The 21,313-nt window shown below is 34.7% G+C and overlaps 1 protein-coding gene across 9 annotated transcripts in view; it reads left to right on the forward strand.

Annotated features, from left to right (window-relative positions):
- LOC105477589 (Cbl proto-oncogene B) overlaps positions 1–21,313 on the forward strand; it is a 214,659-nt gene that overhangs the window by 152,060 nt on the left and 41,286 nt on the right. For all 9 annotated transcript variants that reach the window (XM_071092487.1, XM_071092490.1, XM_071092491.1 and 6 more), the window contains 2 exons: positions 14,120–14,305; positions 15,811–16,176. In XM_071092487.1, coding sequence (XP_070948588.1) covers positions 14,120–14,305; positions 15,811–16,176 — 552 coding nt within the window. The remainder of the gene's footprint in view (positions 1–14,119; positions 14,306–15,810; positions 16,177–21,313) is intronic.

Here is a 21,313-nt window from a genome sequence, read left to right on the forward strand (position 1 = left end):
TTTTTTCTGGAATGATTTTTATTATTTATCTTACTGGTTTTTCATAAATTTTGTAATTTAACCCTCAGAGAAACTACACATGAGTTCACACTTTACTCCTGAAACGTATAGTTTTTATTAATAGTTTGAATTATGGGATTTTTTTTTTGACCTAAGAAATGGAAGAAAGAAAGTAGTTATTCCTCAGAAATCCTAAAGGATGAACAAGAAAAATAATCTCAAATTGAAACAGACTTGAGACTTGAATCTCAAAAAACGTTAACTTAAGGAAGACGTGAAATAAAGCACCAGTTCTGCTACAGAGTAGTAATGGGATGCCAGGCAAGTTATATAACCTCTTTCTTCCTCAGTTTACCCCTTTGTAAAACAGAAAAATAATAGTCGCTTCTCTATTGGGTGTTGTGATGATCAGTTGAGATCAAGGACCTAAGAACCTAGAAGAACGTCAGGTCACCAAAGTCATAAATGCTTACTATATTATTACCAATGTTAATTAATAATACTATGTAATACATATTCTAGGACATACTCCGTAATCTGTGTTAGTAGAAATCATTTCATCACTATGCATGTGAGAGAGCTACATATGGGGAGTTGGTGATACTAATGTACTGTTCCCCAGAAGACATAAGTGTGAATACTGGCTTTACAATGTACAAATACAAACAAATCACATGACTAGTCTGAGCCTGATTTCCTCTTCTGAAAAATGAGAAGAATAATACCTCCCTAAATTGTTGAGAGAATGACATATGTTATTAATGCTGGTTTTATTGATTTGTGACCCTTTTTACTGAAAGCTAAAAATAATTTTACATTTTAAGTGGTATATATTTAAATTACGATACTAAGTACCTACAGATGTCCTTGATTTTACATCTTGTCCTAAAATATTCACTACCTGGCCCTTTAAGAAAAAGTTTGCATTCCCAGGTCTAGGACATAATAAGCATTTAAAGAATGCTTATTGAATGGATGGATAATGGAGAATGACAGAAAAGTATTTGAGATACAACAGCTCAAGTAGTTCAAGTGCTCCAGGTAGCAGTGCTTTTTTTTTTTTTAAGCTGTGAAGACATTTCAATTTTCTTTACTAAATGGGTTTTCATCTTCAATGATCCAAGTCAGAGGGTGGGTCTAGGCTTTAAGAGAAATTTTTAGAAGAATTTTGTATACCTTACTCCTTGGGAGAAAACAGTATTTGCCCTATGTGAATTTGGGAAAAGTTGCAGTCTCAACCTGCTTTCCATTGAATTAAGTTGAAGCTTGAGCCTCTTTTCAGTAGTGGCACTAACAATAGAAAGGAAATACTGGGAACATAACATGAGAAGCAGAATGTTCCAAGGTGGCTCTAGTGTTTCTCCTTGATCTTATCACCCACTCCCAAGACCATTCATATTTCATTGTCTCTGGCACACTGGTGAGCTTTCTGCAAGGGAACTGAGAGATTTTTACATTGATGCTTTCTGTTTTTTACCCCACAAAGAGTAGAATGATGATCTGAATCCTTACTGCCCTAGAAGTCACACTTCAGTAACTTATTTGGCAGTCAGCAGTGTCATTTAATAAAGCTTTACTTCACTACAATCTTGTTATACTTTCCTGTGGCCGTTATATAGTTTAGAAATGTATATCACTTGTAATTATTTGTTTTTAAGTTAAAGAGTTATATTTCAATTAAATGTCTTTATGTCTACTCATCTGCCTCTAGTCAATTAAACTGATTGTGACTTTTATAGCATTTCATAAATGTATACCACTTAATTTTCAATAAAACCTAAATTTTTATGTAGATACAAGCATAATTCTTTCTGAGTAATTTGGAAAATATTGCGATGATGTTATGTTCTTATAGTATTTTATATATACTTCTATATCAGGAGCTACAGTAAATTGTTATTTAAAGGACTATCTTTTCTATTAGATTATTAACACTTAAGGCCAGGGACAGTGCCTTGTGTTTGTGTTCCCAGGCACCTAAATGCACTAAATTACTATTTACTAAGTGAACTAATAAATGCACACACCTGCACACGTGTTCCTTTAGGCAATGACCTAATCTTACGCATGTGTTAAACTTTGTTCCAACCTGAATACTAATACATATATATACACCAAACATCAAACTAATAGATTTTGTCTAGTTTTTTCTTACAGGAGTGGTTATAAACAAATGTCACACGGTCATCTTGACACAGTAGTTCTTCTACCTGTATGTTCTTCCTCTATTTTTTAAATCATTCTTCCTTCATTCATGCATTTTCATTCATTCACTCATTCATTTTTTAATTAACTAGTTAATTAATTTAGAGCTGGAGTCTCACTTTATTGCCCAGGCTGGAGTGCAGTGGCACTATCTTGGTTCACTGCTACCTCTGCCTCCCTGGTTCAAGTGATTCTTCTGTCTCAGCCTCCTGAGTAGCTGGGATTGCAGATGCCTGCCACCACACCTGGCTAATTTTTGTATTTTTAGTAGAGATAGGGTTTCACCGTGTTGGCCAGCCTGGTCTCGAACTCCTGACCTCAAGTGATCCAGCTGCCTCAGCCTCCCAAAGTGCTGGGATTACAGACATGGGCCACCATGCCTGGCCTTACTCATTTATTTTTACAACATTTTATTCTGTCAGTTAAAAGAGTGACTGCCAGTGATTGTCCAACAGAATGGTTCCATTGTTTCTATCTGCCATTTTGAATACTCATCTTTTTCTTCTTTTATGAGTGGGCCGATGACAATATTGTGAAATTGTTTCTGCCTGTCTTAAGCATATTACATTCTTTAAATGAGTAATGCTTCCATTGTAGCATGGAAACATACTTCGATTGTATATTCCTGTTACCAAGGTGATACCCCACAGCTGGAGTTTATAAATAGTAGCATACTAAACATATAGTGTATTTCTATTACTTCTTTTATAGTTAAATGTGTTTAATAATGCTAATGCTTACAGAAGCAATAGCACCTAGAAGTCTATAATACATACCTTTTGATTCCCTCTTTGATAGAAGGTATTTTATGATTCTAACTAGAATATGTTTTCGATTTTGCCTGAGTCTATATCGTTGCCTGAGTTTTCAAGCTGTCAGAGTCCTGGGATAATGAGATCAGATGTGAGCGCTCAGAGAAAGTTTAGGATGTGATGGGTAAGATCACAGCCTTCTCTCTGACTTCAATCAGATCACAGCTAAAAAAGAGGATCTGTTGCTACCCAGAGATTTGCTTCCTTTTGCCAGAGGATTAGAAGGAATCTTAGCAGTTTTTCACAGTATTAATCACCAAATACATAACATTTACATTTGAAATAAATAAAAATTCACATATAAAATTAAAATGTTGACAGACTGAACTAGTGAATGAGCCCAGATTAGTTCTTATGGTTTTAAACATTGTATTTTCTTAAAATAATATTTAAAATCTTAATGAATGGCCATATTAGAATAAAAATGGTTATAACCTTAAGTCAAAGGAGTTATTCTTTTTTATGCATTCTCCTTTGTTGCCTTCTTCAATTAAAATACATCTTGCTAGTTAAAAACTTAACATGTCATCTAAATATTGCTTTTCCTAATAAGTGTGAAGAAAGCCTCTATAAGCAGGGGTCCCCAAACCCCAGGCCGTGGACCAGTACCAGTCTGTGGCTTGTTAGGAACCTGGCTGTGCAGCAGGAGGTGAGCAACAGGCTAGTGAGCAAAGCTTCATCTGTATTCACAGCCACTCCCCATAGCTCACACTACTGCCTGAGCTCTGCCTCCTCTCACATCCGCAGTGGCATTAGATTCTCATAGTAGTATGAACCCTATTTTGAACTGCACATGGGAGGGATCTAGGTTGTGCGCTCCTTAGGAGAATCTGATGCCTGATGATCTGCCACTGTCTCCCATCATTCCTAGGTGGGACTGTCTAGTTGAAGGAAAATAAGCTCAGGGCTCCCACTGATTCTAAATTATGGTGAGGTGTATAATTATTTCATTATATATTGCAACGTAATAATAATAGAAATAATGTGCACAATAAATGTAACACTTTTGAATCATCCCCAAACCATCCCCTTCCCCTCCCTTCCACCATTCGTGGAAAAATTATCTTCTGTGAAACCAGTCCCTGGTGCCAAAAAGGTTGGAGACTGCTGCTGCATAGTACTCCTGATCCTAAGGAAAGAGGGGTGGGTACATATCACAGTGTTGTTGCAGCTATTTTTAGGAGGGTGTTGCCTTTTTATGTTGTCTATTTAAATCTGACTCACAGGATTAGTGTCCGTATTGGAGCTGTAAGGACAAAAATTACAACAGAAGTGAAATACAAAAATGAAAATAGACATTGGAAATGTAGAACATGGTTCTCAACTATAGGCAATTTTACCTCTTGAGGGTATTCAGTAATATATGGGGACATTTTTGGTTTTCGCAATGACTAAAGGGTGGCAAATACTGCTGGCTTTGAGAACAGGCCAGAGATACTAACCATCCTGCAACGTGGGTGATCCTACCCAAGAAGAATGACTCTGACTATAGTACTGATAGTCTAGTCCTCACCACTCCCTTCTCATAACATTTAGGTAGAGTCATGAGTGACAGTAAGCAATCCAAAGTCACAGGTTTGTTGTTTCTCATTTATTTGCATTCTGTTTACTGATTTTCTAAAAGCTCTTCATATGAAATAGTGGTATTTTCTTTATTAGCATGTGATTAACAAAAGAAACAACTGCCTCATCCAAGTGGTGTATGATGTCATAGGATACCTTGAAGACATTTTTACGTATTTCTCAAAAATAACTTGAATACATAGTATATTAGAAGAAGCAACACTTGAACTCTTTTACTCAGTTTTGAGTCCACTGCCTCTGGTAGATTGTCAGCTCCTTGAGGACACAGACTATGCGTTATTCTTCTTCTCATTCTCAGAGCTTTGCATGATGCTTGATACACAGTAGGCCCTTGAGAAGGTTTGGTTTTGTTTTGTTTTGTTTAAATGATCAGTGGTGACACTGTTCTTACTTGTTATATTCTTAAGTAGAGCTACCCTCTTGGAGTCAAACTGCCTGGGCTCATCTTCTAGTTTTCCTACTTAGTATCTATGTACCTTGCTTTATTTAACACCCCTTCCACTCCCCTTCCCTCAAGTACTTGGTCCATAAAACTCTGCCTCTTCAAGATTAAATGAGTTCATATATATAAAAAGACATTAGAACAGTGCTGGCACATGGAAAATGCTAAGTATTAGTTGTTACTAATATTATTTTTAAAATAGATTAATAGAGATGGGATCTCACTCTAATGCCCAGTGTGGTCTTGAACTCCTGGCCTCTAGTGATCTTTCCACCTCAACCTCCCAAAGTGCCAGGATTACAGGTGTGAGCCATCACACCTGGCCACATTTTTTATACTAGTGTTATTTAAGACTCCTGAAATATTGCTCTGCTTCTAAGAGTTCAGTTATCTGTATTTTTGAGTTGTCTATGGAAGTTTTTCTTTTAGATACGATATCATTCCATTAGGAAGAATTAGATGCCAAAATTATGTTGGTTACCAAGCAATTATTTGTATTTCTTTAACATATTAACATCTATATAGTTATAATTTCATTGCATGACCACATTAAAATAATTTACTGTTAAACCATATTTCAAATTTGAAACTCAGAAAATGCAAACTTGTCAACATGTCAGCTGAAACACTATTTTAAGGATTAAATAATTTAGATAAGGTTACATTGTTCTTATTTTCTGTGTAATTAAGTTGAAATGATTAAGTATTATCTAAAGTAGGGTGAAGAACTACAGTAACCAAATAGCAATTGCATGTTCGAACCAGCTTTAGCTGGCATTTGGAGAGCAATAAGGGTTTCACATGAAACCATTATTTTCAGTGACTGAAATTTATTCCTTTAATTCTCAGAATGTTCTTGTTTCTCAGCCATTTTTATGGAAATATTTCTGAATTATATGTCACCCTTCCCTGCCTTCTCAAAATTGGTTATGCAGCTGAGTGAACCAAAGGGCATAAGAAGCCACTACAGTCAACACGACACATTTCTAGAAGCTTACATTTTGCTACAAGATTTAAGGGTAGGTTGCATAAAGAGAAGAGAACCATAAATTTAAACTAAAATCACACATATATTTGGATCAGGATATAAAATTTGTATAAATATTTAAAGTAAAATATAAAACTTTACAGAAATTTCAAGGTTATGGAGGCTGATCATAGGCCAAGAGATCAAGTCCCTCTTATAAGAAGGTATTTCAAGGAGAAGCAGTATCATCTCTTGTGTTAACAGTGGTCAGTATTTCGGTAGAACAGTGCCCTTGAGGTTATCCCAAGTGTGAGACTGCACTACTTTAAAGGAGACCTGTCGGCAGCTTTGTTGACCACTTCCCTGCCCGACCTCAAAGAGAAATCGGCGCTTATTCCAATTGGCATTTCTTAGTATATAGGTTTCTGTTTTCCTCCACTTCTTTACTGCTTCTAATTTGAAAATTTCCAGAACATACTAGTAGAACATAGACAGTAATTCGGCCTTTGAGTTAGCTTCATTTTACACACAAATCAAACGTCCATATTCTTAGGAAGGTAGCAGGGTGCCTACATTCTGTTTCTGTAGGAAGAAGTAGGAAAAAAAAATGTTCCTCCTACTTCAGAGGACTTTCCTGTTTCATTCTGGGTTTCTCCCCAAATTCTTATAGGTTCAGACTTCTAGAAGTATGACTGTGGGTAAGCAGGAAATGATTGTGTTGCTCTAGCACAATATTCTTCATATAGGCTTTTGTTTATTATCTGTGGAGGTACTCCAAAATAGGTAACAAAAGTCATTTACTTAAGCTATAATTACATATGAATATGTGAGTATGTGTGTAAGCATTTTTGTAGCATATACCCTCTCTGAATAATATTCTGTGTAGGCTACTGTTTTAAATACTCTTGATTTTTGTTTTGTTCACAAAATAAAGCGAAAAAAAGAAGAGAACAGTAGCAAGTAAAATATACTTAGAATATTTTATCATGTGATAAATATTTTATCAATGTCCTTCATTAATTTTCACTCATTTATAGAAAAACACTGACTCTCTGAGTCCTTCTCATCATCCTTATTATAATACATGTATATACCTTGTTCAGATATGGAAATGCATTAAGTAAAAATCTTGTTAAAAGTATTATAAAATTGACTTTGATTATCTCTGGGACTGTCAGAACTCTCATCCTATTAGTAATTGGAGAGGTTTTATCTTGTCCTGTTTTTATAATAAGCCTGACTGTGCTTGAAGTTTCTTACCAAATGTTTTGCCGTTTCCATAATAATGGATCTTATTAACGTTTTTATAAAATGGCTCTTTAAAGATGTGGATAAAATGAACAGTGACTAAAATAGAATGAGTCCCCGATTATTATTGGTAATTACTGAACATAATGAGATGGGCTTTTGACTACTTTACTTCTTGAGTTTTTTTCTGTCAGGATTTTCTGTTAAAGATTGAAAATGTGGATTTCTCTGTTCCTCATGGATCCTAAAAAAGGATTCTGTGCATTTTGTCAGAAAAATAAATAATAGTATTTATTAATTTCCAAAGGCAAAGGGTGAGTATGTAGACATAAAAGAATCCAATGTGGTCTTTAAATTTCTAGAACACCAGTATTCTAGTTTGTAAAAGATATTCTCAATGTTACCAGGACTAGAGAACTTAAGAGAAATTGTTAATTAGACAAATACACTGGTGTGATGATAATACAGGAAGGAATCAAGGCTGGCTTAGCCTTTGAATTTGGTAAGAAGCTGAAACAGATAATTTATCATAAAGTTTTAGAAACAAGTTAATACTAGAAAAATGTGGGAATCACCTAAAATCAAGATAAAAGAATGAAATGATACTACTCAGTGTCTTGTAACTTGAAAGGATGTTTCTGTCTTTCCCAACTTTTGCAGTTACCGCTACATAAAGATTTTTAATGTTGTGAATAAATTCTGTACCATTAATTCTGTGTTCACATTCTACTTTCTATGCTTTATGACTTAATTTTTCCATACTTATATTTATTTGGCTTAAGAGTAGAGAGATGAACATGAAGGAGTAACAAAGAAAGGAACTCACTTAAGCACTGCCCAAAAGGACATGATACTTTAGTCATTCATTAACACATGAAAACTAGAAGAGCACAGGTGAAATCTCTACCATGAAAAAGTCAGAAAAATTAAACTGCAGAAAAAATAGTGACAGCAATTATAAAAGAAAGAGGTTCATTATCCTAATATATAAAGAGCACATTCATATCAACAAACAGGAAATTAGTGGATATGGGGACAAAAAAAAAAAAAAGAAGCAGCAGCTAGTGACCCAAAGAAGAAATATACATGTCCAACAAACATTGCATTTCTTTCAAATTATTTGTCAAGGAAGAAAGGGCAAATTTAAACATTGGTATGACCCATTAAACTGACAATCAAGCATCAGAGCAAACAAAAATATTCTTTGTGTTTGAGTTTTGTGTAATGGTAATTATCACACATGGCTGGTGAGAGAAATAAATTGGTTTTACCATCTGGACAGCAAAAGTGTCTTAAGAATGTTCATAAATTTGACACAGTTACATGTCTAGAATCTTGTGCTCAAAAAATTCTATGATTCTTTCCTTAAAAACTAGCACATATATGGTTAAAGATTTCTTTATGATACTACTTTATAATAAAGAAAACTTGAAAACAGCATAAGTGTTCATTGCACAGGAATGGTTTTGTAAATGCTGGTACATCCATATATGCATACTTTAAAATTATATTCATGAAGAATGTTTAACGTCAGTTAATTTTTTTCTGTATAATGCTAACAAACATTGAGTAGATTTAACATTGTGTATGTGATTAGGAACCATCACCAATGGCTATATGTAGTGTTCTTTAAAATATCTTTATATTTCCTTATAATTCCAAAATTTCCTGCAGTGAAATTATGTTCTTTATAATGAAGAGAGAAAAAGTGAAATAAACAGAAAATTGAAAAGACACAAGGACAGAACTGCCAAAACCAGTAAAACGTGTTTTTTATGGCAAACAGTTTGACAACATGCATACCCCTAAACTTATAAGCCTAATCTGATTCTTAAACTACTTTTCTCGTTATCATTTGTTGTTTTTTTGTTTAAGACCCTTTCTAGGTTAAGAAGAAAGAACCTAATCATGTTAAATTAAATTCTAAGTTTGTTTTTTTAAAGGTCAGTGCTAATAATAGCAAATAGTCCAAGAGGCATTTCTATTTGACTTTTGAATGCATATTTACTTAATTTAATTATTTGGTTAGATATTTGATTTTGTTACTATTGCATTGTTTAGAGTTGATAGTGGGAGGAATTGTCTGGGACAAAATAAGAAATAACATGGATGGGCATTCTGTTTAAAAATAACTTTAATGGAATTACCTTTTGGCAGTGTAGATGGGCAAGCTTTGACTAGAAATTTAGAGATAATAGTTTACATTCTGTCCCTTTTACATCAAAATAATCCATTTTCCTAATCATTTCATTTAAATAAAAATTAAATATTTTACATCAGCATTTATTTTATGTATTTATAAGTGTTTTACATCAGCATTTATTTTATAATGCATTATTTAATTTTATTAACCCAAAATGTTCCTGTCAAATGGATTAATTTTATTCTTTAATCTACAGATAACAATACCAATAGGTGGTGACATTTTCAAGACTGCATATGAAATCAGGTTATACATTTGGTTATACATTTATTTATATGATTACTCAAATGAAAAAAAAAAAAATGTTCTTTATAACCAGTTGGCATTACAGCTTAGTTAGATAGCCATACTTGAAATTTACATTTTCTAATCAAGATTATCCATATGAACAAAATATTAACTGTTATTCAGAATTTAAATGAATCCTTTCCTACTTTTCTACCCAAGATGTTTTATACTTATGTGTTTGGTCTGCATTTTTATACACAATGGAAGTCGTAGTGATTAAGAGGAATACTGGACAAATCAGTAAGTGATAATTAGCACAGTTCACAGTCTTAGGATTTAAACCTGAGCCAGGGGATTGGTTCTGTGTTTGTTTGTTGTTATTGTTTTACTCCAACAGCTCTCTTTATTACCTATCATATGTAGAGAAAGATAAATAGCCTGGGTAAATTGAACTGGGGATTAGAACTGTGGAAGAAGGCCCAGAAAAGGGTGGAGGAAATGGCTGATAAGGAGTCAATTTAGGGGATGATATGAACTGGTAGACTAAAGATGAAGTCCCACATTCAGGTCCCAGCTATAGAGGCATTTGAATTATTTGGTGATTACCTGTACAGGGGAAAAGCCTGTTACTCTAGAATTTAGTCTTTTAAAATGCAAAAATAAAAATCAAAAATGCAGATATTACATAAAGACAGCATTGTCTTTTAAAGGAGAAATAATTTCAGTCTACATTGAATTGATCTACTTTATTTTTTTATTTTCAGAAGGATAAAAAAGAGCAGACTTTTTATTCTTTAAAGCAAGCTGATAAATTTTGATGTCCTGAATTTTTAATATCTCATCCAAAAAATTAATTATGGACTGGATTGTGCAACGTTGTGCTAGATTTCCTTTTTTCCTTAGACTTTCAAATAGGAAGGCAAGAAAAATACAATTTGTCATGACTCAAATAAATTAAAAATGACCTTCTATATGAACAATATCTACTAAAAATGTTTACAAATCTTCGTAGTGTTTGAATTTTACCAGCAATGAAAGTTAATGCAAAGCTTCAGCATGCTAATTGCGTAATTGTTTTTAAAAATAGTAAAAGGTTCAGCAAAGAATAATGCATTACTATCAAAAGAGCATTGTTAAATTATGTACTCTTAGGTGAGAATTTTACTGTAATTTAGGAGAACTCAGGAAAATGAGGTTTGGTGAGTTTAGTACATATAATCAATAAAGGTGAAAGATATTTTGGTCATTTACATACTCTCCATAAAATCTTTCTAACTAAGCCAACTTACAGATACTGTATTGCTTCAAAATGAATTAATTCTTCAAAAGGACAGTACATAATCACCTTCAGAACACAGTATGAATTGCACTAAGCAAGGTGTGCTTCCAGTTACATTCACAAAGCTTCAGATAGTCTGCTCATCTGGAAGTATCTAAAATTTCAAGGTTATTACTTTGCCACACACATTGGTTTGGATGTCTGTTCTGAGGATTTTCATTATACTCTTTCAGTATCTAACAGGCTCTTCAACACATTTCAAATCAAGTTTACCCCATTATTTAAACATGCTAGAAGTTTAGTAACTGCTTAAATATTAGTAATTAATCTACTCTAGGGTGAAAGTCACGTTCTAATACTGATGATGGGCTGTTAGCTCTATCACAATTCTGTGTCCTGTTACAGTAAATGAGAGAAGTGGGAAAATATTTGCAGAAGAAAAGTGCTTGGAGGAACACAGGTCTCATTCAGCAGTCTTTGCAGTGTGTGCATCTAGCCCTGAAAAGTGTCTTTGCAAGTAACTAAAGAACTATGCATTCTTTCTATATATATAAAAATATATTATTTGGGCTAGAAACAGTGTTGATAGCTTTGCTTCTTGATTCTTCTTTGTAAAGGATAGTAGCCATATCAACAAAGCATTTTTCTCGGGTAACAGCTTTTCTAGTTCTCAGAGAATATAATTTATCCTAATAGGAATGTTGGAGAATTAGTTGTCCTGTGACAATTGCTGATCTACAGTGTCAAGATTCTGTGATGCAGATAGCTTTATATGAGGAATTTTTTCTGATCTATGGTGACTTTGGGATTAGTTTTGCTCCAGAAGTATCAAATTTATGGAACATGTGAGGCCTGTGACTTTCTGGGTAGAACTGTTCTTTAGTTAAGAATCACTGACTATACTAAAGTCAGTTTGTGACTATAGAGATTCTTTATTTTCTCCTTCAGTGACAATTGAATTTTTTCGACTTACCATAACCAAGCTAAAAGGTATGAAAAAGAATCACTAATTTTTTAAAAAGAAATGTTTCTTAAAATTGTAATGTAAAATTATGTTGAATTTTGTTGAATGATTATGTTATTCGGCACCAACAGAGACAAAGACTTTGCAGTTTAGTAATGTCATGACAATATTCAGGCATATCGGAGGTATGGTCTTCTGTTTAGCTACCCAGATTTATTTATTTTATTGTTTTTTTAGAGACAGGGTCTTGCTCTGTTGCCCAGGCTGGAGTGCAGCGGTACGATATAGCTTACTGTAAAGTCAAACTCCTGGGCTCAAGGAATCCTCCTGCCTCAACCTCTTGAGTAGTGGGACTGGAGGAGTGTACCACCAGACCCTTCTAATTAAAAAAAATAAAAGATTAGTAAAGAGGAGGTCTTACTGTGTTGCCCAGGCTATTGCCTTGGCCTCCCAAAGTCCTGGTATTACAGGCATCAGCCACCAGGGCTGGCCTCAGATTTATTTTTAAAAAGTCTTTACAAAGGATGCATAAATTTCCAACTATATAAATGTGGGCTGTGCAGTGACTTCCTTGCAAATCGTATACTATGGGAAGGAGGAGAAAAAAGAAAGAAACTTAACAGTGAAGAAGTCTGATAAACAAAACCACAGTCAGGTAATTAAGGTCAACAACAGCAGTGATGAATCATGTTGATAGCATGGATCCTTGATATGATGTGGTCAGAATGACACTTTACTTCCGTGGTCCTACTCCTCAAAACTTTTAACCCCAGGCTAATTATTTTTAAAAATTAGACAAATCCCAGTAAAGGAACATTCTGTATAATCTCTAACCAGTACTCTACAAAACTGAGTCATCCAAAACAATGGATGTCTGAGAAACTGTCAGAGCCAAAAGGAGAGTAGGGAGACGTAATAATAAAAACTAAGATAGTGTCCTGCATGCGATCCTGGAGAAGAAAAAGGACATTGGGTATAAACTAAGAAAATCTGAATAAAGTATGGATTTTAGTTAATTAACAAAAGCCTTATACAGTGTAACAGTGTGAATGTGAACACAAATCTGTTATCTCAGTTAAAGACAGACTAAATGATAAAGCTGCTGAGTTCATATTAAATTGTCAAGTGATGACATCAGCAATTCGTACAAAGGTAAGTAACGTTAGTAGGAAAATGGCTTACAAATAAGTTTAAAACTCTATAAATACTAACATTCAGAAACAGAACAATATCAAAGCATGATAGAGAGTGTTGTAAAAAGTAAGCCTAAATCTTGAAAGAGCTAGTAACTTAGACTTGAAAAGGAAACTGCCCAGTATTTTAGAACAGAATATTGTTTATCCTGTTAAGGCTACTTGATTAACTATATGGCTTTTAGAACAAATAGAAATCAGGTTATGCTGCATTAAAACACATAGAGACACACACACACACACACAAACACACAACCTTATGCAATAGGAAGCGTTACATACAAATTGAAATACTTACTGGCTTTTTGATGCTACTTTATCTACCAGACAATATGGAAAACTTGTAGTAACAGAAACTTAATCAGTTTTTGCCAGAAGTACAGACAGACTTTCCTAGATATAGTTCATTGTGTTTCAAGAAAAATGTTTAACTTGAGAATCTTTTCTATGTGTAGTATTAAGGAAAAAAAAATGGGCTTAAACCTGTTTATTTTAAACATACAATTTTTTTTTAAAACCCCACCTGATTTCATTGGTTTGAAGGAAAATAGATTATGTACAAGATGCATGTTTGGAACAAAGCAATAGCTAACTATTAGAATGTACAAAGGACGAGCAAAAAAATTTATAATATAGAGATCCAAGAGCAATGTGCATTATTGTATTATGTGTTTCTGGCTTCCTCAGAAAATATAGATGGGTTTCTTGAAGAATATCTGCATTTGATTGTCTTTATATTATACTTTTGCTGTTCTTTTTTCTTAGCCCCTTTCTGCAATATGCAAGAAAAACTTATCAATCTGTTCTTTTTGTAATACTACCCTTGAGGGACAATGTGAACTATTTGCTTCTGTTAATCAGGGTAAACTAAGGGAATTCATTTTAACAAATGTATGGTGCCAGAAACCTTCTTCCAACCAAATGTGTTCTTTAAGAACAGAGAACACTCTGCACAGCTAATAAACAGCGGCATCTTTCTCTTTTTCTATTCTAGTGCACTGACAGGCAGAACTCACCAGTCACATCACCAGGATCCTCTCCCCTTGCCCAGAGAAGAAAGCCACAGCCTGACCCACTCCAGATCCCACATCTAAGCCTGCCACCAGTGCCTCCTCGCCTGGATCTAATTCAGAAAGGCATAGTTAGATCTCCCTGTGGCAGCCCAACGGGTTCACCAAAGGTAGATCAATTTTATTAGAAACACAGATAAAATTTTGTAAGACAATTATTGATTGCTCAGATTCTTCTAAATTCCATTACTCATATTTTTTGTGCTTTTAATTGTGAACAAGTTTGATGAGTTTCTCATTTAGTTTATGGTGAGCACATGTTCATCTTTCTTGTTTTATTACTGTAAAAGTTACACGTAATTTTTGCAGAGAGAGCATATGTCTGTAGCCCCATGATTTACCAAAATAAGTAGCAGAGTAAGTATGGTTATTTTGTAAAATAGATTTTAAAAGTCATTATATGCATTGAAATAATTTGCATGCTGTTATCAAATGATATTTTGCACTCATTTTTATAGTGCCATGACAAGAAAAATGTGATGGGAGTATATTTGCATAAGGGCTTAAGGTGTGACAAATTATCACCCTTGTTTCAAGGTGACTCAGAAGAGAGAATTATATGTAGTTTTTAAACCTCGGGAAATTAATTACAATGAATTGCAATATTTGCAAAGTAATTATATTACTGTTTAATATTAAAGACATAATTCTTACTCTAGAGTTAAGCCTACAATTTATTTTATTGTGTGGATTTTTTCTTCAAATTTGATAAGTATACAATTTTAAAAATTAATTTTATTTGGTAACATGCTCTGTTCTCTAAAATTTGTTGGAAGCACAATATATTTAGTAGTGTTTGATTTTCCTGTATTACCAGTTAACTTGGTTTTAAGATCACACATTATTAGAATATCATTTAGAATTATGTAAACAACAGATTCCTTTTTTCTCTACTACTTTCTAACATTAAAATTACAAATCAATCATCAGATTAACCATGTAAATAAAAGTCAAAAGCTATGAAAAGCATACACATTCAATTCATTGATCTATACCTTTATATTTCTATGTAAGAATCAGCCTGATCTTTTAAAATACTGTAAGAATTCATAAAATTGAAGTAATTTGATATGTAGTGCTGCTCTGTTATTTGTGATCTTTTACTATTCTGGTAATAACTGATAAAGAAGCAGAGCACATTTGCCCCCAAATGCTGTATCACACTGATGAAAACAAAAATAAAGAAAAAGCTTTTAATCTTCTAAAAATATTACAAATACTACAAATCAAGTTGCTCTTTAAAAAAACTAGAACAGTGACAACTTTTCTCGTCTCACCTAAATCATAGAAATGTGCAAATAAATTATTGACATTTTATGTCAAAGCCATCATATGATTTTGATCTACTTGTTTCTGTATCATTTCTATAACTTAACATTTGGATTTATGTACTCATTTCTGGTTTTTTTAAATCCTAATGAAATGTATTTATGAGTTTTTTATTCTCATTTAAATTTCATTAACTGGTAATAAAAGAAACTTATTAAAAGATGGCACAGGAATCTAGTAAAACTCCTTGTTTGCTTAGAAAATTAAAGTAATAATACATGTTTGAAAGTTATTTCAATGCATGGTACAACTTTTAGTTTGTTTTCTCTCTCTCCTGTTTCTTTAGTCTTCTCCTTGCATGGTGAGAAAACAAGATAAACCACTCCCAGCACCACCTCCTCCCTTAAGAGATCCTCCTCCACCGCCACCTGAAAGACCTCCCCCAATCCCACCAGACAATAGACTGAGTAGACACATCCATCATGTGGAAAGCGTGCCTTCCAGAGACCCACCAATGCCTCTTGAAGCATGGTGCCCTCGGGATGTGTTTGGGACTAATCAGCTTGTGGGATGTCGACTCCTAGGAGAGGGCTCTCCAAAACCTGGAATCACAGCGAGTTCAAATGTGAATGGAAGGCACAGTAGAGTGGGCTCTGACCCAGTGCTTATGCGGAAACATAGACGCCATGATTTGCCTTTAGAAGGAGCTAAGGTAAGAAATACGCAAAGCAGAAGCTAGAGAATCTGCTTATAAATGCTTCTGATGGTCAGTAGCATAAAAGGTTGGGAAGTTTTTTTTTTTTTTTTTTTTTTTGCCTAGCATGGCACCTCCCTGCAAGTCTTTAATTATCCCCAAGTTATAAATAATCAGAAGCTCATTGAAATTTGAACTTAAGAGAAGTCAGGAGGTTCTAAGTAATGATTTAATTTTAATGTGAAGACACTAGACAATTTGCCAGAGATTTATTTCACCTTCCCTTATTTCATTTGCCAAAAATTTCTTCTATTAACAACTTAGTGGTGGTATAATCAGCACTGCAATTTTTTTTTTTTTTTTTTTTTTTTTTTTTGAGACGAAGCCTCGCTCTTGTTCCCCAGACTCGAGTGCAATGGCGTGGTCTCGGCTCACTGCAACCTCTGTCTCCCTGGTTCAAGTGATTCTCCTGCCTCAGCCTCCCGAGTAGCTGGGATTGCAGGCATCTGCCACCACACCTGGCTAATTTTTGTATTTTTAGTAGAGATGGGGTTTCACCATGTTGGCCAGACTGGTCTTGAACTCCTGAGCTCAGGTGATCCTCCCGCCTCAGCCTCCCAAAAGTGCTGGGATTACAGTTGTGAGCCACTGCGCCTGGTCAGCACTGTATTTTTAACAAACTGTTTTAGTTCCATCCAATTTTTACAAGTCGTGTTACTGTACATGTGATAAATCCGTTGCTGGAGTTAGTTATTGTTGCCTGGGACAGTACACATTAGGCAGCCAGGTAAAATTAACTTCCTATATACTCAAAAACACTAAACCAAGTTCACTCTTAAAAATCAAGTTCTTTTCCCCTAAAACTGAGAGATTCTCACCCTTGTTGACTTCTCACTTGAAGGATGTTACCACTATCATTTATATGTCCAGGAAGGAGTTTATGTGTGCAGGAAACTGAAGAGACAGCAGCAGAAATCATTTACTTTAGAATTCTTGGTATTCTTGGTAGTTCCTTGGCAGAGGTATACTGTAATAATTTCTGGTATTTGGTTCCAGGATGCTTTTGACTCTGAGATTAGATCCTTGCCATCTTCCCTTTACTGATGGAGGCGTTGGCTCTTCTGAAGACTGTAATATTAAAGTGATCTCATCTCTGTAGACCTTAAATTGATATTTTACAGAAGTAGTCTAGTCCTTCAAAATAATGGTTAAAGTTGGTAAGTTCATCTTATTTTCAGGATACAAGGAAGAAGCGTGACTTGCACTCAGCTCCTCTGTGTGTGGAGGTACAGTGATAATGAACACTTTGTATGACAATATTTAACCTCAGTGATGTGGGGTAGCCAGGAAAGGAAGAATCACAACTCAGTAGCACTGCATTCAAAACAAAGGCAAGGAGTGGTGGCAGTTTGCTGTGACTCTTTGCTGGTGACTCAACTTGGTACCTTCAGTCTCATCTATTATAAATATGACGATCTCTAAAAGTTTCCTCAGGGTCATCTAAATATAATGTAAATGTAAGAGAACATACTAATAAAATCAATTTTATAATGATCTCTGTCAGTGGGGAGCTCATCCTCAAAAGAGTTTTTCCACAACCTAGAATGCTGATTGGAAGGACCTGCCATTCATTTTCAAAAATTTTCAGTGTTGTTTTTTTTTCCCCTTTAGCCTTAACTTTTTATTCATATGTGATCACACTTATCTTGGGAAGAGTGTTAGAAGTTGTAATTACCTAGTTATATCTCAGAAGCATGTTATAATTTATTTTCTAAATGGACTTCAAAAATACTTGAAATATAATAGTTGTCATAGCCATTTCATTGAAGATATCTTGTTTCAGAGTTCTTTTGGATAACGTGTTCTAGTTTTAATGCTGTTATAAATTTACCCTCCTAAGCTCTAGAAAGCTGGCTGATAATTTTTTTAAGAAATGTTACAGTTGCAAAAATTGAGGTGACAGTTTCTTAGGTTATTGGTATGAGATACTGTATTTTATTAACTTTAGGTATGAAATATTAATTATGAGTTCAGTTATAAGAACATTTCTTTAAATATTTCTCGGCCGGGCGCGGTGGCTCACGCCTGTAATCCCAGCACTTTGGGAGGCCGAGGCGGGCGGATCACAAGGTCAGGAGATCGAGACCACGGTGAAACCCCGTCTCTACTAAAAATACAAAAAATTAGCCGGGCGCGGTGGCGGGCGCCTGTAGTCCCAGCTACTCAGGAGGCTGAGGCAGGAGAATGGCGTGAACCCGGGAGGCGGAGCTTGCAGTGAGCCAAGATCGCGCCACTGCACTCCAGCCTGGGCGACAGAGCGAGACTCCGTCTCAAAAAACAAAAAATAAATAAATAAATAAATAAATAAATATTTCTCTGTGAACTTTCATGTTGTGGTCATTGATGCAGATTAGTATAACAGAGAAGACTGACTGAAAATTTTATCTCTTACTGAAAACTAAACTTTACTGCTTAGTTCTCTCTAAATAATTTTCATTAAGATTCCCTAAGGTCTAATCTCATATATTGTGTGTCTTTATATTGCAATGCTAATATCCTCAAGTTAATCTCATGTTACTCTTAGATTTGGTGTTTCAACCAAAATTAGACTTCTAAGATTTCTAATTTCAACCTAATTGTTTAACTTCTGGAGTGAACTGTAAAGAAGACCTTGATTCATTGAATGCCACAAAACTATAAAACAGACCTTGTCTCCTCTTTTATTACCATTATAAAGGAAAAATGGTTTCACTTCATTAGATCATAGGGCTTACCAGAACTTACATAAAGTAGAAAAGGCCTAATTCGTCTCTCATTTCATTGTTGGGAGACTTAAGAGGTTGGCTTCAACTAGCAACTGACATAATCACTTAGGATCCTGTAATTCTCAGTTTCTGTGATCCTGGGTTGGAGTTTGTTACCAGGCTCTGAAATCAGGCCTGGATTTCACTTTCTGCTCTAGAATGTACTGGCTTTGTGTATATAGCAACTTACTTCATCTTTGTCTCCAACCTCACTTATTTTCCTTATAAATAAAGTGGAACTTTATTTTATTCCTTTATATAAAATGGAATAATAATAATACCTGGTATCTAGGATAATAGTTAGCTTCCAACTATCTGAATTTCTATACCGCTTGGTTCAGGAATAAAAACAAAAATAACAGCTGGACATAGAGTGTCAAAATAAGTTGTAACACTTGGCATTTTTATTCAAAATAGTTGTCTGTTTTATAAACCAAAACATCTTTGTTTCACTCCTTTTTTTTTTTTTCTTTTTTTTTTTTTTTTTTTTGAGACGGAGTCTCGCTCTGTCGCCGGGGCTGGAGCGCAGTGGCCGGATCTCAGCTCACTGCAAGCTCCGCCTCCCGGGTTTACGCCATTCTCCTGCCTCAGCCTCCTGTGTAGCTGGGACTACAGGCGCTCGCCACCTCGCCCGGCTAGTTTTTTGTATTTTTTTAGTAGAGACGGGGTTTCACCGTGTTCGCCAGGATGGTCTCGATCTCCTGACCTCGTGATCCGCCCGTCTCGGCCTCCCAAAGTGCTGGGATTACAGGCTTGAGCCACCGCGCCCGGCCCTTTTTTCTTTTATTTAGCATAGTTCCTAATGAATGTTTGGTAGGCACTCAATAACCAAGTTATAACTTGGTTAAGCTTATAATATAATACTTCCTTGGTGCTAGTAATCTAACGCTAAAGCCAGTGGTAGAGAAAAAGGAGTATATGTGCTTGGGTTTGAGTGTAGGCAGCTGTAGGCCAGGAGAGAAAAGGTGGAGGAAGAATATGGCCATGATATGCAAGGAGTTACAAACGGACAGGTTTTTGTGTATCTTGCATAGTTTTCATGTTTAAAGTAGATTTTTTTCCTCTGCAGAAGAGTAGTCATTTTAAATATGTAGATCATATACAATAAGAAAAAGAGAGCGAGTGAAGAGAAAGGGGAGATATTTTTATTTTATAAAAGGACTAAGATTTTTAATGAAAATAGTAGATATTAACAACATATTTTCACCCTTCATACCTAATAGTGCCATTTTGTTTTGTCTTACTTTATCATTGGGATAAAGATTGTGGAGATTTAGATATTTGGAGGCTGTTTTATTGTTCACATAATTCATCAGGCCCCCTAATGTAAGCAAATACGCTTTTTTTTTTTTGGTCAAATCATAAAAACTGCCGCTTAGGTTTAGTAGTTTTCATTAGAGGCAAAGCTTCAAATTTAATAGCATCTTCCCATTTTAGAGATAAGAAAATGTAGATAAGTACTAAAAATTGAAGTGAAAACTAATTATTACATCTGGAACACACAGGAATTTATAAAAGTCAATACCCTGTCGATGGGCGAGGACTCGCTTCCCTTCATTACTCGTCCTGTCAGTATGTCAGTTCTCATCGTCCAATAGAACCATTTGCCTTTTCTGTTTGCGTTGTAACTAGAACAATGAATGGTAGGGGAAATGGGAATAAATTAAGCTCTAATTACTCCCATTTGGTAATTGTAGAGAGCTCTGAGGAAAAAAATTCTTCTAGCTCATAGTTAAAATGAAGTGTAAGAATTTTTTGTGACATTCATTTACTCCCTTTACTCTTCCCCTCGTGCCTGGCATAATCAAAAGCTAGTCAAGGTAGTAATTTAAATGTGGATCTACAGGCTAAGAGTTATTAAGTTTATTTATCTGACTTTATTGGTAAGAGATTTCTGTCCTATAGCATTGTTTCCATTCTCTGAAAGTCTTAGATTTTAGTCACCTTATAAAGCTGTTCCTTAATAGACATATTGTTGGCTAGATATTTACTGTCGTTGGTGGTTTGTTTTAATTATCTGAGGAAAATAGTTCTACCAAAGTATATTAAAATATGACTAGAAACTTGAAATGTATCTACTTATTTCTAGATATCAACATTGTACCCAACTGTCATTATTTGTTCTCTTGAGGCAGTAAGAATACTGCTGTTTCTTTTGTGATAAAATTATCTTTAACTGGTCATGTTACTTACAGTGACATTGTTCTAAAGATGACCTTTGTATGATAATTTTTTGAAGACGTTGCAAGATAAATACATCAAATGATTTCCCTTTTTGCAGTTGTGGCTTGTTGTACTTTTGGTGGAGAGGCAGATGTTTATATTAATGACCTTAAAGTTACCTATAAATT

The sequence above is a fragment of the Macaca nemestrina genome, chromosome 2 (assembly GCF_043159975.1).
Source record: "Macaca nemestrina isolate mMacNem1 chromosome 2, mMacNem.hap1, whole genome shotgun sequence".
NCBI lineage: Eukaryota > Metazoa > Chordata > Mammalia > Primates > Cercopithecidae > Macaca > Macaca nemestrina.